At 37.4% G+C, this 14,726-nt stretch overlaps 1 protein-coding gene across 7 annotated transcripts in view; it reads right to left on the bottom strand.

Annotated features, from left to right (window-relative positions):
- SCAF8 (SR-related CTD associated factor 8) overlaps positions 1-14,726 on the bottom strand; it is a 198,071-nt gene that overhangs the window by 109,339 nt on the left and 74,006 nt on the right. For all 7 annotated transcript variants that reach the window (XR_007152313.1, XM_047859614.1, XM_047859611.1 and 4 more), the window contains 6 exons: positions 12,326-12,439; positions 10,489-10,645; positions 8,255-8,388; positions 6,532-6,676; positions 3,613-3,681; positions 80-298 (listed from right to left, as the gene is read on the bottom strand). Coding sequence is in view for 6 of the 7 variants with exons in the window: in XM_047859614.1 (XP_047715570.1) it covers positions 80-298; positions 3,613-3,681; positions 6,532-6,676; positions 8,255-8,388; positions 10,489-10,645; positions 12,326-12,439 (838 nt within the window). In the remaining variant the exon portion in view is untranslated. The remainder of the gene's footprint in view (positions 1-79; positions 299-3,612; positions 3,682-6,531; positions 6,677-8,254; positions 8,389-10,488; positions 10,646-12,325; positions 12,440-14,726) is intronic.

The following is a 14,726-nucleotide window of genomic DNA, read 5'->3' as shown; positions in this document are numbered from 1 at the left end:
CATTTCAGAATTAAACACCAATGTAGAGGAGTAGTGCTTATGATTTAATTTGTATTTCTGGGGAATCTGTTTGTTTTACCTGATCTGGTGTTTTCAGCAGAAGGAATCTGGTGGTCTATAAGATGAGGTACTTTTTCTTCAGGCTCTGCTTGTTTAGTTGGAGGATTAAAAACATTTCCAGCTGGCAGAGCAGAAGTAGCAAGATTGCTGGCAACAGAACCACCCGGTAAAACAAGACTACCAAATCCAACATCTTTCACGGTTTCTGGAGTCATGGATAATGGCGGCTGCACTAAAGCTGTTTAAAGAGCGAGAAAATATATTTCAGATTTAATTAGGCAAGCAAATCATGTGTTAAGTTAAAATATTAACTATGACCAACACTGCCCTTGCCAAAGTTTTCAATGACTTCCTGTCCTCTCTCCCCAGTTTGGTAAGACTACTCAGTTACTGTGACATACTGAATTCTCTTCTGGTCCCTCTATTTTATTTATAATGAAAACTAACTTCTCAGAGCTTGTCTGTTTCATTTTATGGCATCTCTTTATTACCTAACACATTATATAATAATTGATGCTCAAAATGACAAATCAGTCATCATGAAGAGGCTAAGTTACATTTAGAAAGTTTTACTTTTTTTTAATCAGGGAAAACAATTTTTGGAAATATTTTAAAGTGTTTAGTAAAATATGGACCAGTACTTTAGAAGTAATACAAAAAAAAATCATAATTTCCAAGAATGTCAGTACATGAATTTCTGAATATACAGAAATGATTCATGCAGAATGACAAATACACACAACAATACGAATCTGCTCAAACCCCCTGAAATTATAATGTACTAATGCCCTTACATTCTCTACTTTTATCAAATGAGGTTAGAAACCCATCATATAAGCGGAAATGTGGACTACAAATAAAAAGGTATGAACATTCCATGTTTTAAAAATCTTTTTCCAAAAAAATTTTTTAATGTTTATTTTTATTTTTATTTTTAGAGAGAGAGAGAGAGAGAGAGAGAGAGAGACACTAAGGGCAAATGGGGGAGGGGGGAGTGAGGGGGAAGGGGGGAGGGGGGGAGAGAGAGAGAGAGAGAGAGAAACAGACAGAAGGAGACACAGAATCAGAAGCAGGCTTCAGGCTCTGGGCTATTAGCACAGAGCCCGACGGCGGGGGCGGGGGGGGGGGGGGCGGGGGGGGGGGGGGCTCGAACCCATGAACCATGAGATCATGACCTGAGCTGAAGTTGGACACTCAACCGACTTAGCCACCCCAGAGCCCCATGAAAATTCCATTTTATTTTCATTTTTAAAAATTTTTTTTTAACGTTTATTTATTTTTGAGACTGAGAGAGACAGAGCATGAATGGGGGAGGGTCAGAGAGAGAGGGAGACACAGAATCTGAAACAGGCTCCAGGCTCTGAGCCGTCAGCACAGAGCCTGACGCGGGGCTTGAACTCACGAACCGGGAGATCATGACCTGAGCTGAAGTCGGACGCTGAACCGATTGAGCCACCCAGGCGCCCCAACATTCCATTTTAAAGAATGAGTAGAAAACTCTGTTAAGTGTATATGTCATTTATATCTTTAAAAAAAACAGAACTAGAGGAATATAAAATCACAACTAAGCCATCAGAATTTTTAGTCCAATTTATGTCACAACACCATTACATCATTTATTTGGGAATTTTAAGAACTGTTTTATCCTCACATTTTGACTCTAGCTTATCTGGACAAACTGCTAGCACATAAGAGAGCTATAAAATAGCAACAAAATCACCTGCAATCATGTGTAGGAATGATGAGAATTAAACAGTACAGTGTGAACAATGAGGACAGTACCTGGCACATGGCTATATTTCTCCTTCTCCATTAAACTGATCCCAGATTTTCTAAAATGAATAAGCTAAGGAAGTGACTGGGGGAGGTAAGCTCTAGGATGAGTCTCTGAATGCTGAATTCAAAAACGGCTTCTAAATACTTGTCTGATTTTTTGAAAAAATAAACAATGCTTCCTAATTAACCAACAATAAAAAAGAAGGATCCTAATCCTGTTTGAACACTAAAGGAGAGAAAAGAAGTTATAAATATAAGGGAAGTGGGTTACAGGTAAGTTCTCTATCATATAAACTCCCTTTACAATAAAATCCTTTGAACCAGTAATGGGCCATAAAGCTAAGAAGTTCTCCAAAACTCATGTAGTCGTCTCAAAAGGATAAAAAGGCAACATGAAAGGTCTCTTACTCACTAAAGATAAAACAAATTGAACTTCAAAATGAAAAATGAGCGCAACTGCTCTAAAGTAAAAGTCTATTAATCCACAAACGTTACAGAAACTGAAGGAGAAAGAAGTGAAAGGGAAAGGTAGAGACAGAGAAGAAGTAAGAGAAAGCCTCTTCTCCCCACTTCAGTCACTGGATATTTATTACTGGAAATGCCCACAGAACTAAACTTGTGCTGAAAAATGGCACTTAGGGGCAAGAATTTAGCATCTACCACAGTTCTCCCATACAACTGTACCTCAAGATAAGTAACTACTACCAGCTGGTAAGAGAAAGATTTCTTCAGTAAAAAATTCTAGGTAAGAAATGTAGAAAACTTACAAAATTCAAAAGATTACCACTTTGCAAACAATGGAAAATAGATTAAAAAGCAATAATAATCAGTGGATGAAAAGATCAGATGAATATTGGAAGGGATTTTAATGACCAGGTTCCATTTTCTGAATGCTCTGATCCATCTTAAAATCATTAGAAGTGGGATAAGAAGAAACTGAATGGCAAAAAAACAAAAACAAAAAAAGAAATTGCATGGCTCCTGATGTGATATAATATCAAGTCTATATAACACTCCACCAGGTAAATATTGTTGCTAAAAATGTTGGAGCAGATCCTTGGCAAACCTTTGGTGCTAAAAAACTTCCTATGTACAGAAAAACCCAGAAGATGCAGGAACAAATTCAATACCACAAAGAAGGAAAAATCAAATCCACTGTTTGGGATCTTGCATAGAGAAGTGAAGTGTTTCTTCAGCAAATCAAGATTAAAAAAGAAAGGAAGGTCTAAGCAGGACTCCTCTAGATTGAGATATTTAATACACAAAACAAAATCACACAAATGTGATCTGGGGCCTCTTCTCTGAATTTCAACTAAAACAAACCAGTTAGAAATGACATTTTGAGACAACAGAGCAAATCTGAATATGGAATGACTACCATATAATAATGTTAGTTTTTTGGAAATCATTTAGCAAAAAAAAAGTATTTTTCTAAAAACTTTCATAATAGGGGTGGCCTGGGTGACTCAGTTGGTTGGCTAAATGTCCAACACTTGGTTTCAGCTCAGCTGATAATCTCAGCCCACATGGGGCTCTGTGCTGACAGTGTGGAGCCTGCTTGGGATTCTCTTTCTGCCTTTCTCTTTGCCCCCCATCTGCTTGTGCACACTCTTTCTCTCTCTCTGGAAGTAAATAAATGAACTTTTCAAAAACTATGCTTTATTAAAATAAATAAATTAAAACTTTCATAAAAAAATTATAATTCACAAGAATGAGAACCAACAGGTTAACTAACACTACCATGAATAAAGAAAAGTCTCAAAGTAGAAAACTCACATGTTGGCACTACTGGTGGAATAGCAGGTGGCGGTACAACAGGTGGTGGAACTGGAGGTGGCATGAAACCTACAAGGGAAAAAAGGACCAGAAATAAAAGAAGACTTACTTCTTTTAACTCAAAGATTTCAACAGCTATACATGAAATCCTACATTCTTAAAACAGCTTTCCACTACTATGACCTTTTATTTGTGAATATATTTTCCATTTAAAAAATCATTTTTATAAACACTGTCTTATACTTGATCCTTAATAAGCTAGGAACAGAAATTCTTATCACTATCACTTCCTATTTATTTGCTCATTTGTGGAAGTCCTATGGCACTCTCTATGATGCTGTAAAATCAAAATTAACATAAGCCAGACAACCTGTTTTGTATTTTAGAATAACTGCATGGGAAATTAAATATTGTATTTCCTTTTTTTTTTTTTTTTTTTTACTTTTTTTTTTTTTCAATGTTTATTTATTTTTGGGACAGAGAGAGACAGAGCATGAACGGGGGAGGGGCAGAGAGAGAGGGAGACACAGAATCGGAAACAGGCTCCAGGCTCTGAGCCATCAGCCCAGAGCCTGACACGGGGCTCGAACTCACGGACCGCGAGATCGTGACCTGGCTGAAGTCGGACGCTTAACCGACTGCGCCACCCAGGCGCCCCTTTTTTAAAATTTTTAATGTGTATTTATTTTTGAGACAGAGAGAGACAGAGCATGAACGGGGGAGGGTCAGAGAGAGGGAGACAGAGAATCTGAAACAGGCTCCAGGCTCTGAGCTGTCAGCACAGAACCCGATGCGGGGCTCGAACTCACGGACCGCGAAATCATGACCTGAGACGAAGTCGGCCGCTTAACCGACTGAGCCACCCAGGTGCCCCTAAATATTGTATTTCAAGCTGCTGATAATACTATATGCAATAATGTTATTTGTAAAATGTGCTGCTGTATTTCTTTGCTATATATGCTGTTTATCTGCTAGATCAAATTATTCTAATAACCTTGGATGTTACTATATTATGCTTTGAGCATTGAAATAAATCTTCAACTTAAATATTGACTTTTAATAAATTTAAACGTCAAATGATCAAACAATAAATCTGTTTCCTTGCATTGTTAAAATATAGAACTACCAGCGGCACCTGGGTGGCTCAGTTGGTTAAGCGTCCAGCTTCGGCTCAGGTCATGATCTCGCCATTTGTGAGTTTGAGCCCCATGTCGGACTGTGTTCTGACATGACAGCTCAGAGCCTGGGGCCTATTGTCTTCTCTCTCTGCCCCTCCCCTGCTTGCACTCTGTCTCTCTCTCTCTCTCTCAAAAATAAATAAACATTCCAAAACATTTTTTAAAAAATACAGAGCTACCATTAAATTCAATTAAAAAAACAGTGGCTAAAGGGGTGCCTGGGTGGCTCAGTTAGCTAGTGTCTGACTCTTGTTTTCAGTTCAGGTGATCTGATTCATGGCTCAGGAGATTAAGCTCCATATCAGGCCCTGACCTGACAGCGCAGAGCCCGCTTGAGATTCCCAATCTCTCTCTCTCTCTGTGCCCCTCCCCTGCTCTTGAGCATGCTCTCTCAAATTCAATAAACATTAAAAGAAAAGGTGGCTAAAAATACTGTGACTATCAACAAATAAATGCTAGACAATGATACTACAAAGTCTATGTGATGATATGAGTTAATCATTGAAAATTATCTTTTGAAAAAAAAATTTTTTTTTAAACAAATTTTTTAATGTTTATTTTTGACAGAGACAGAGCACAAGAGGGGGAGGGACAGAGAGAGAGGGAGAGACAGAATCTGAAGCAGGCTCCAGGCTCTGAGCTGTCAGGACAGAGCCCAATGCAAGGGCTCGAACCCACAAACTGTAAGATCATGACCTGAGCCGAAGTTGGATGCTTAACCAAATGAGCCACCCAACCCAGCTGCCCCTGAAAAAAAGTTTTAATTCAGATTTCAAATACAGAAAATAACTGACAAGAGTAATCTTCCAATCTTTAAAATATAAAAAGATAAAAGACTTATAAAACCTGCATTAATTTCAAATTATGTATTTAATTATAATGTGAAAATTTTATGTTACATAGCAAATAAATTACAACCATTCTCAGACAATGAATTTATTTTTGGCCTTGTTGACAGTTTTAGGAATTCTGTACAATGGCTAAGAACTTAAATTATAGAAATCAAAGTACTTCTTTTCTTACAATATGCAAATCCATGAAGTTCAAAGAAAGATAAAAACAGCTTTTTGAAAAATAATATATATCATTTAATCCTTTGTGCTTTCCTCTCATTCTTCTAACCTCCCATGGGCTAATACTAAAAACTCTATCTCTAAGCTGTACAAGCTATTATTTATATTTAATTGACGAGTGTCAAGTAATCTATAGTTTCTAAACTAGAAATGTTGATTCAACAAACTTTTATCAAAGATTAGGTCAAAAAAAGTATTACAAATTCAATTAGCATTTTAAGATACATTATCATTTCTAATGTCAAAATGAAAACCTAATGATTTTTAGGAATAACCATCTATATGCATTAATACATACTTCCTGATGTATGAGTGGTAACTATAGACAATTCTGATACAAAAAATTCAACATAAACTTTAAATTATTTTAAGAGTACTTCAATGCTTTTAAAGGATTCCATTTTTTTCTCATCTGTGCTTCTTACAGTGTGGTCCTCCAACCACATGCATCACCTGGAACTTGTTAGAAATGCAAGTGTCTTGCCCCACCTCAGACTTGGGGAAGCAAAAGGAGGCCAGGCCCAGGACTCTACTTTAACATGCTCTCTGAGAGACCCCTACGTATGCTAAGGCTTGAGAACTGATGCTCTATATAGCATTTTAACCTGGAAAAATAACAATTTAAATGATATTCTATGGAGAGTACACATAAGATGAAAAGTCCTTACCAGGAGGTGGTTGTGAAGGGTTAAAACTCGCTCGCAGAAAAGGAGGTGGAGGGATTGGACTGAATCCAGGAGGAGGAACCGGCATGGAGACCGGAAATGCTGGTGGAACTAAACTAACTGTAGGCACAGCTGGCGCCACTGGAATCTTTTGTGAATAGAAAATAAAAAGCCCATAAATTATTCTATCCATCTGCAATGAATACATCTTGGAACAACTAGAAGTAGCTTATTTCTATTTCTAAGGAGGTAACAAAAACCACTGTATTAAGTCGTCTTGTTATTTTCCTTTTTGCACACTTGTAAGTGACCCTAACTTAAAGTAACAGCAAGGCAGTACTGTCAACAGATAGTATACACAGAGGCTGAAATCTATTTTACATTCAAGTGATGTACAGAAATGGGCACCGACCTGAAGAGCGAATATTGTGATCAGTTTACAGCTGCCATCCCCCACTAAGTTTATAATACCTACATATGGTAAGCAACCTAACCATTAGGAAACCTGTCAGTAACAGTTTCAAAATGGCTTGAATTTCTCTTAATTTTCTACTCCTATCATAAATATTTTATACTCATCCTAGGTACAATAATTCGCAAATATTTACTTGTACCATGGGTATACCCCTTTCCTAAATTTCACATTTCTCAGTGGTCTATTCAACATCTCAACTTCGTTGTCTGAAAGACTCCAAACTTCACATGCACAAAACTGAACTCATTGTCCTGCCCCTTCTCAGATAATGATAATTTCATCTTTCCAATTTTGCAAACCAAAAACCTTGCCTCTTCTCTTTCTCACAACTCCAATCTAATCATGCCATGAAGTCCCACTCAACACACCATCACTATACCCCGATTATCTGAGCACTTCTGATTCCCTACACTACCAACAGTCCACGATAGTCACCATCCGCTCTCATCTCAATTGCTCCAACAGTCTCTTCACTGGTCTCCCTGCTTTTACTAATGCCCACTAGTCTATTCTCAGAATAATAGCCAGTACAATCCTTTAAAACCAGATCTTTTAAAACCTTTAAATCCAGATGAAGTCACTCCTTTCTTCAAAATTCTGCAACAGCACCCCATCTCAGAGCGAAAACCAAAGTCCTATCAGAGATCACACTCCTGCTAAGCTGCCTCTCATTCACTTCACTCTAGCCCACTTACTATTCTTGGAAAGCACCAAGCACACTCCTGGCCTAGAGCCTTTCACTGGCTGTTCCTTTTGCCTGGAATGCTCTTCCTCAGGTAGCCACATGGTTAATTCCCTCAGCAACTGTTGCCACATTCTCAATTAAATCTACTCTGACCACTTAAAATGATAAGCACCTGTCCAGGTACTCCTGACAATCCTTATACTCTCTCCCGTTTCCTTCTATAATATCTCACAAACCCACTCATCTTGCATTTTCTGTCTCTCCTACTGAGAACCAAAGCTGCATAAAGGCAGGGACTTGTGTGCTTTTTCCCCACTGGTGTATCCTTATCCTGGGTGCCTAGAACAGTGAATGTCATAGAAGCAGGCAACAGCATGTCATAAATGAACATTTAAATATATAGGCCACCATTTCTAAAAATAATTTCTTTTCCAAAAACTGTTGGGACTAAACTGCTATTTATTTTATTTTGGACAATTTCTTCCAAGTTTTATAAAGTAAATACATGAGTAAAAACAGAAATGTAAGACAACACATTAATAATAACAGAAACATCCAGCACTAACCTGTAACATAGCGACAGGTGGAGGAAAAACCTCTGCCTGGGTTGTGACCACTGTCTCCTTTTCAACTGGAGTTGGGCTCTGAGTTGTCTGGACCGTCTCTTTAACAGGTTCTGAGCTTTTCACAGTTTCCCACTCTAAACAAAATATTTGAAATTGATTCCTCTGTGTAGGTGCAAAATTTTCATTTTATTTCTGTGTATACATTTACTTCATCTCTAAGTCCTCCATGTACACATCTTTAAGATATGTCCACAACTATAAGGGCCAACCTAGGTTTTGCCCAGATAAATCTGATGAGAACATCAAGGAATCCAAAGCAGCATGACACATGACAGAAACGAAAGACACTAAAATATTTAGTCAAGAGAGACCACTTAGAAAGGATATAACAGATACAGACCTCAAAGACTATCTGATATAAGAGGAACCAATCTTATTCTATATTGTGTCACAAGATACAAGGGGAGACCAACAAGGAAGGTATTATTAACCCAATAAAGAAAAATCTTTCAGGGGTGCCTGGGTGGCTCAGCTGGTTAAGCATCTGACTTCAGCACAGGTCATGATCTCGCGGTTCGTGGGTTTGAGCCCCGCGTCGGTCGGGCTCTGTGCCGACAGCTCAGAGCCTGGAGCCTGCTTTGGATTCCGTCTCTCCCTCTCTCTCTCTACCCCTCCCCTGCTCATGCTCTGTCTTTCAAAAATAAATAAATGTTAAAAAAAAATTAAGGAAAATCTTTCTAAAAATATAGTTGCGCAAAAATAAAGCAAAGAAGCTCTCATCATTCCTCCAATGGTTCTCCATCTCCTTCAGAATAAAGATCAAAGTCATTATGATGACTAATAAGACTTTATATGACTGCGTCTCTCTGTACACCTCTCCGACTTCACCTCCTACTCATTTGTCACTAACTTTGCTCAAACCATGCTGGTGTCTTATAATTTTTGAAGAGACTTTGCACTTACTGTTCCCTCTGTATAGAATGCATTCTCTCCAGAGAGCTCCACATCTTACTCCTTCAAACATCACTCTCTCCATTAGATCTTCCTCAACTATGTAAAACTGCATTGCTCCACACCAATACTGTCTATATCTCCCTCCCTGTTCCCTGCTTTTTCTTCTTAGAACTTATCAACATAGAAATACTATATAGTTTACCTATTTTATTGTATGTTTCTTTTCACTAGAACATGGGTTGGCAAACTTTCCCTATAGTATCTTAGACTTTGTGGACCATACGTTCTCTGTTGCAACTACTCAGCTGCTGTTGAAAAAAAAAGTCATATAAAGGAAGTAAATGTAAGTGAGTGCAGCTGTATTTCAATAAAATTTTACAGAATAGCCGGCCAGCAGGATTTGACCTATGGCCTACAGGCTGTCATCCCCTGTACTACAACGTGCATGCAATCAGAGGAAGGATTTTTGTCTGTCTCACTACTATAATCTCAGTTCCTAAAATCACGGTTGGCACACAATAGAAACTAAAATATTTACTGAATGAATGAATGTTTTGGAGGAATATCCATCAAGAAAAAAAAAAAAAGACTGACAAGAAGAAAACACTGAAAAAGCGTTTAGAAAATATGTGCATTGACCTAAAAATGAAAATACCCTGAAAATTAGCTTATTTTGGTAAAAGAGCTAAGACGTGAAGAAATAAAAGCTACATATACCACATTTCAATTACTTTCTCAAGTATCCATTTTAAGATTTCTTACTGGTTACAAATGCTAATCATTTTGTGGATTTATAACTGGTATTTTTAAAAATAAAAACACAAATTGGAAAAAAAATAGGCGAGATGATCACTTAGTTATAAGCATTCTAGAAGTACATACATCAGAACTACAGCTCTTTAAACATTCTATTTCTGTCATTCTCAACATGGATACTAATCAAAATAATCTAGGAAGTTTTTCAAAGAAACATCTTAAGTCCCCAGTTCTTATTTAAATGCAAGGAATTGAAATATTTAGTTTCTAAAAGAGCAAATTTAAAAGACACACAAGAAAAATACTACATTTATAGATTTCTAAAACACAATACTCAGACACTTATGAAATAAGACCTATTAAGCATATACATTGGAAAAGGCAGTGTTTCCATTTTCTTTTCCTTCTGGGAACGGCAGTATCCAGGAAATACACACAGTTCCTTTATGATCCAAACTCTAATCAATTACAACCTTTTAAGCACACTTTTTGTTAAACAATAAAACTACCCTTAATGTTCTTACCAGTATTTACAGTTTCCTGGTCAATCATGCCTCCTTCTGCAAAACCTTCCAAGTCATCCACTTTAACTTTTTCCCATGGTATGTATGTAACTCCAAGATCCACATCCCAAAATTGTTTATATTCTGTTTTTACACCTTTGTTTAAAGCCCAAGCAATCTATCAGGAATGAAGAGAAAAAAAGAAAGCTCAGGTATACTGTAAAAACAAGGTAAAATGTTCAAAATTATATGTAAACTATGTGAATAAAATTAGTTGGAGAGCAAAGCCTCACTGGATGCTAGAAAAATAATAGTAGCCAAAGTTTTTCCATGTATGTCCTGTTTTTTGTTTGTTTTTAAAATAAAGCCTACACTAGATAGCAATGGTATTTCTAACGTGGGATTTATTCCACTTCTTACTAACACTTTAAAAAATCACATTTCCAGGGGCGCCTAGGTGGCTCGGTCGGTTAAGCGTCCGACTTCGGCTCAGGTCATGATCTCACAGTCCATGAGTTCGAGCCCCACGTCGGGCTCTGTGCTGACAGCTCGGAGCCTGGAGCCTGTTTCGGATTCTGTGTCTCCCTCTCTCTCTGCCCCTCCCCTGTTCATGCTCTGTCTCACTCTGTCTCAAAAATAAATAAACGTTAAAAAAAAAATTTTTTTTTTAAATAAAAAAAAATAAAATAAATAAAATAAAAATCACATTTCCAGAAACAATCAAATCTACTTTTCACCATAAAAATGTCAACCTACATTAGCAATAATTAGAATAGTTAGAATAATTTAAATAAAATCTTGGTAGTCCAGGAAAGGAGACAATTTAGTTTACATAAAGAAACTCACTGCCATGAAATGACAAAGCATGGGCATAATAACCCTGAAAGTAGATATCTTAAAAGTTTTTAACTCAGTTGCAGAACCTGATGGAATAAATTATCTCCAAGTAGCAGAAATAAAATGTTAGTCACAGAAAAATACACAATTAACAGTTTAAAGGCAGAGGGAAACAAAACATGTAAGTCCTTCACAGTGGCCTTTGATGTATAACACAAGATGTGAAAAAGGAGAAAATAATAATGTAATTAAGAAGTATGATTAGGAAGCACTGGGAGGGAGAAGTGAATTCAAGATAAACTTGTTGGGGCGCCTGGCTGGCTCAGTCGGTGGTGTGTGTAAATCTTGATGTTAGGGTTGTAGGCTTGAGTCCCATGTTGGGTGTGGAGATTACTTTAGATGTGGAGAGTATTTAAAAATAAAATGAAGGAAGGAAGGAAGGAAGGAAGGAAGGAAGGAAGGAAGGCAGGCAGGCAGGCAGGCAGGCAGGCAGGCAGGCAGGAGGCAGGCAGCCTTATAAAAATGAAAAAGTTCTGGGGCGCCTGGGTGGCTCAGTCAGTTGGGCGGCCGGCTTCGGCTCGGGTCATGCTCTCGCGGTCCGTGAGTTCGAGCCCCGCGTTGGGCTCTGTGCTGACAGCTCAGAGCCTGGAGCCTGTTTCAGATTCTGTGTGTCCCTCTTTCTGACCCTCCCCCATTCATGCTCTGTCTCTGTCTCAAAAATAAATAAACGTTAAAAATAAAATAAAATAAAAAATAAAAAATGAAAAAATCCTGCTCATAAAATGGTGCCCTGGGTGACTAAGAGAACTACAAGTGTGATTTCAAAGAATCACTGGACTAAAAGTTTTAGTCATTGTTTTACCTATATCCAATTCGATAACCCAACAACACTGAAATAATAAAGTTTCCTAGAGGTTTTCCCGTAACATTAAAAAATGAAGATGGATCAAATATATAATTCTAATATACATTCTAATAATTCAATAAAACAAGAGCATGGGTCCCTCCTCTCCAATCTTACCTTAATGACCTTGGACCCAATTTTATATGATCCAGAACTAAGTTTCTGAAGAGCCCGGAAAGCATCTTGTCGGTGAACCATGCAGACATACGCACAGCCCCTGGGAGGAATCATCTATTAAAAAAAATTTTTTCTTTAGATAAGGTGTAAGTAAGGCAATTCATTCTGGCATTATTTTATGGTTTTAATGAAACAAATCATTACTAATACTGAATGGTTTTCCCTTCTCTTCCTATGGCTGTTTACTGGTACAATCCATGTACAACTAATTACTTAGTTTAAAAAAAATTCAAAACTTATTTGGGTTGCACTCTAAGCCATAACATAAGCAAAATCTTGATTATCACATGTCAATTAAAGTTTTTCTAATGCACAATAAAGAAATTTTTAAAAATGTAAAAAGATATGGATACACCACCAGGTAAAAAGAAAATAATATTGTATGGCCAACATATTTGAAAGCACAGAATTTATTTATAGTACTTCAATTTTTCCACGTGTTACACCTAGTAATGTGAGAAAGATTTTTGTTTAGGGAAGTATCTTGTCCTTAATATAAAATCTATAATCTACAACAAATGATAAAACTAAAGTTTTTCAATTGCATAAAACTTCATTTTATCCAACTGCTTCTGGATAAAGGCTTTACCAGAATAAGAAAATAGCCTTAAGTGTTTACACTTTCAATCAGAGTTCACTTCAAGCTACTTTCCAAACTTCAATCCCAAACTTCTCAAAAGAGAAGTCTATCTAACCCCTTACAAATTTCTTCATCTTTTACAATATAGATCCAACACTTTTATCAATGCACTGAAAAATTTTCTTCAACTTCACTAAGTGATATGATAAATCTAACAGACTTTCTACTCAGTTCTCAAACTCTCTCAAAACCAAGTGAAAGGTTTATAAATTTTTCACCAAATTTTCAAATCCTGGATTTTATCACTAGCCATTCAATATATTCCAGTTCACAAAATAACTCGGTGCCTACTGTTTATAAGCAGTATGCTCTTTAAAGGTAATACATGGGCGCCTTGGGTGGCTCAGCAGGTTAAGCATCCAAGTTTTGCTCAGGTCATAATTTCTCAGTTCGTGGGTTTGAGTCCCATGTTGGGCTCTCTGTTGACAGCTCAGAGCCTGGAGCCTGCTTCGGATTCTGTGTCTCCATTTCTTTCTGACCCTCCCCCACTCGCACGCGAGCTCTCTCTCTCTCTCTCTCTCTCTCTCTCTCTCTCTCTCTTCAAAATTAAATAAAAATGTTAAAAAAAAAAAAAAGGCAATAAAGAAGAGGGGAAGAGACAAGGCAAACTAATGCCCAAATGAGTGTGGAACAAGAAAGACTACAAATGTCGCAAGTATTATGACAATCCAAATGCTACTTGGATTCACGATCTATTCAGAGCAATGATTCCTGACTCTGCATTAGAATCACCTGTTTAAGTTGGGACACCGTGATAAGAACCTAAAGACACTGATCCTGCACATCCCTATTTTTTCAAATGTCAATACATTTCTGATATCTCGGCTAAGAGAAAATCAGAAACAAAATCAGAGGCTATATGATCAAGGAAGGGCTATGACAGTCATGTTTTGACAGGTGAAATTTAAAAAGACAAAAGATTAAGAAATGCCTGTAACATTCTCATGGTGTAGAAAGAGGAATATGAAACTCCTAAGTTGAAACATCAATCAATCATCTATTTATTGTCTGTGCAACTCAGGTGAATCACTTAGATTCCTCACTGGTAAAATAACAACATGGGAATTACTTAACCAGCTTCTTGTGAGATTCCAAACAGATCATATATAGTCGAAAGTAGTATATGAAATGGTCAATTCATATGAAGAGTGCTGTTACTAATGTGGAAAAGTCAAATTTGGCCACTTAAAAAATGTTGGGATCTAAGACTAGAAAGGAAAATCAGCCAATTTCCCGGTAAATAATGATAAAAGGTTCAAACAGACATAAAAGTAGAACAGTGAATAAAATCAGAGGGCTAATGAATCAGAAAGCTCCTTAAACAAGCAAATAAATATAAAACATTCCATTACTCAGTTTTAGCCCCAGGGAAACACAACAGACCTCCAGGAAGAAGCAAATACTCAAAGAAGGGAGACTGGGTGGGGCCAAAGCACTGCAAGAATTGAGTTGAGGAGTGAGTTATGGTCAAGTTACTGGAGATGCAGTGGCCACACAGATTTTCTTGCCTCAGAGGGAGATGGGGAAAGGGGAGTGGACTGGCAAAAGATTGGGTCCCCAAGTCCAACTGTGTCTCCAGTACTAGCTATGTGCTCATGTGCAGGTGATTACAATTCTGGGACTCAAGTTTCCTCATTTTCATTATTTAAAAAAAGAAAAGGAATTAAACTAGGTCACACATAGGGTTCCTGCTAACCCAAA

Source organism: Prionailurus viverrinus, chromosome B2 (genome assembly GCF_022837055.1).
Source record: "Prionailurus viverrinus isolate Anna chromosome B2, UM_Priviv_1.0, whole genome shotgun sequence".
Taxonomy (NCBI): Eukaryota; Metazoa; Chordata; class Mammalia; order Carnivora; family Felidae; genus Prionailurus; species Prionailurus viverrinus.
The sequence above is the reverse complement of the archived record's forward strand: the minus strand, read 5'-3'. Positions and strand labels throughout refer to the sequence as shown.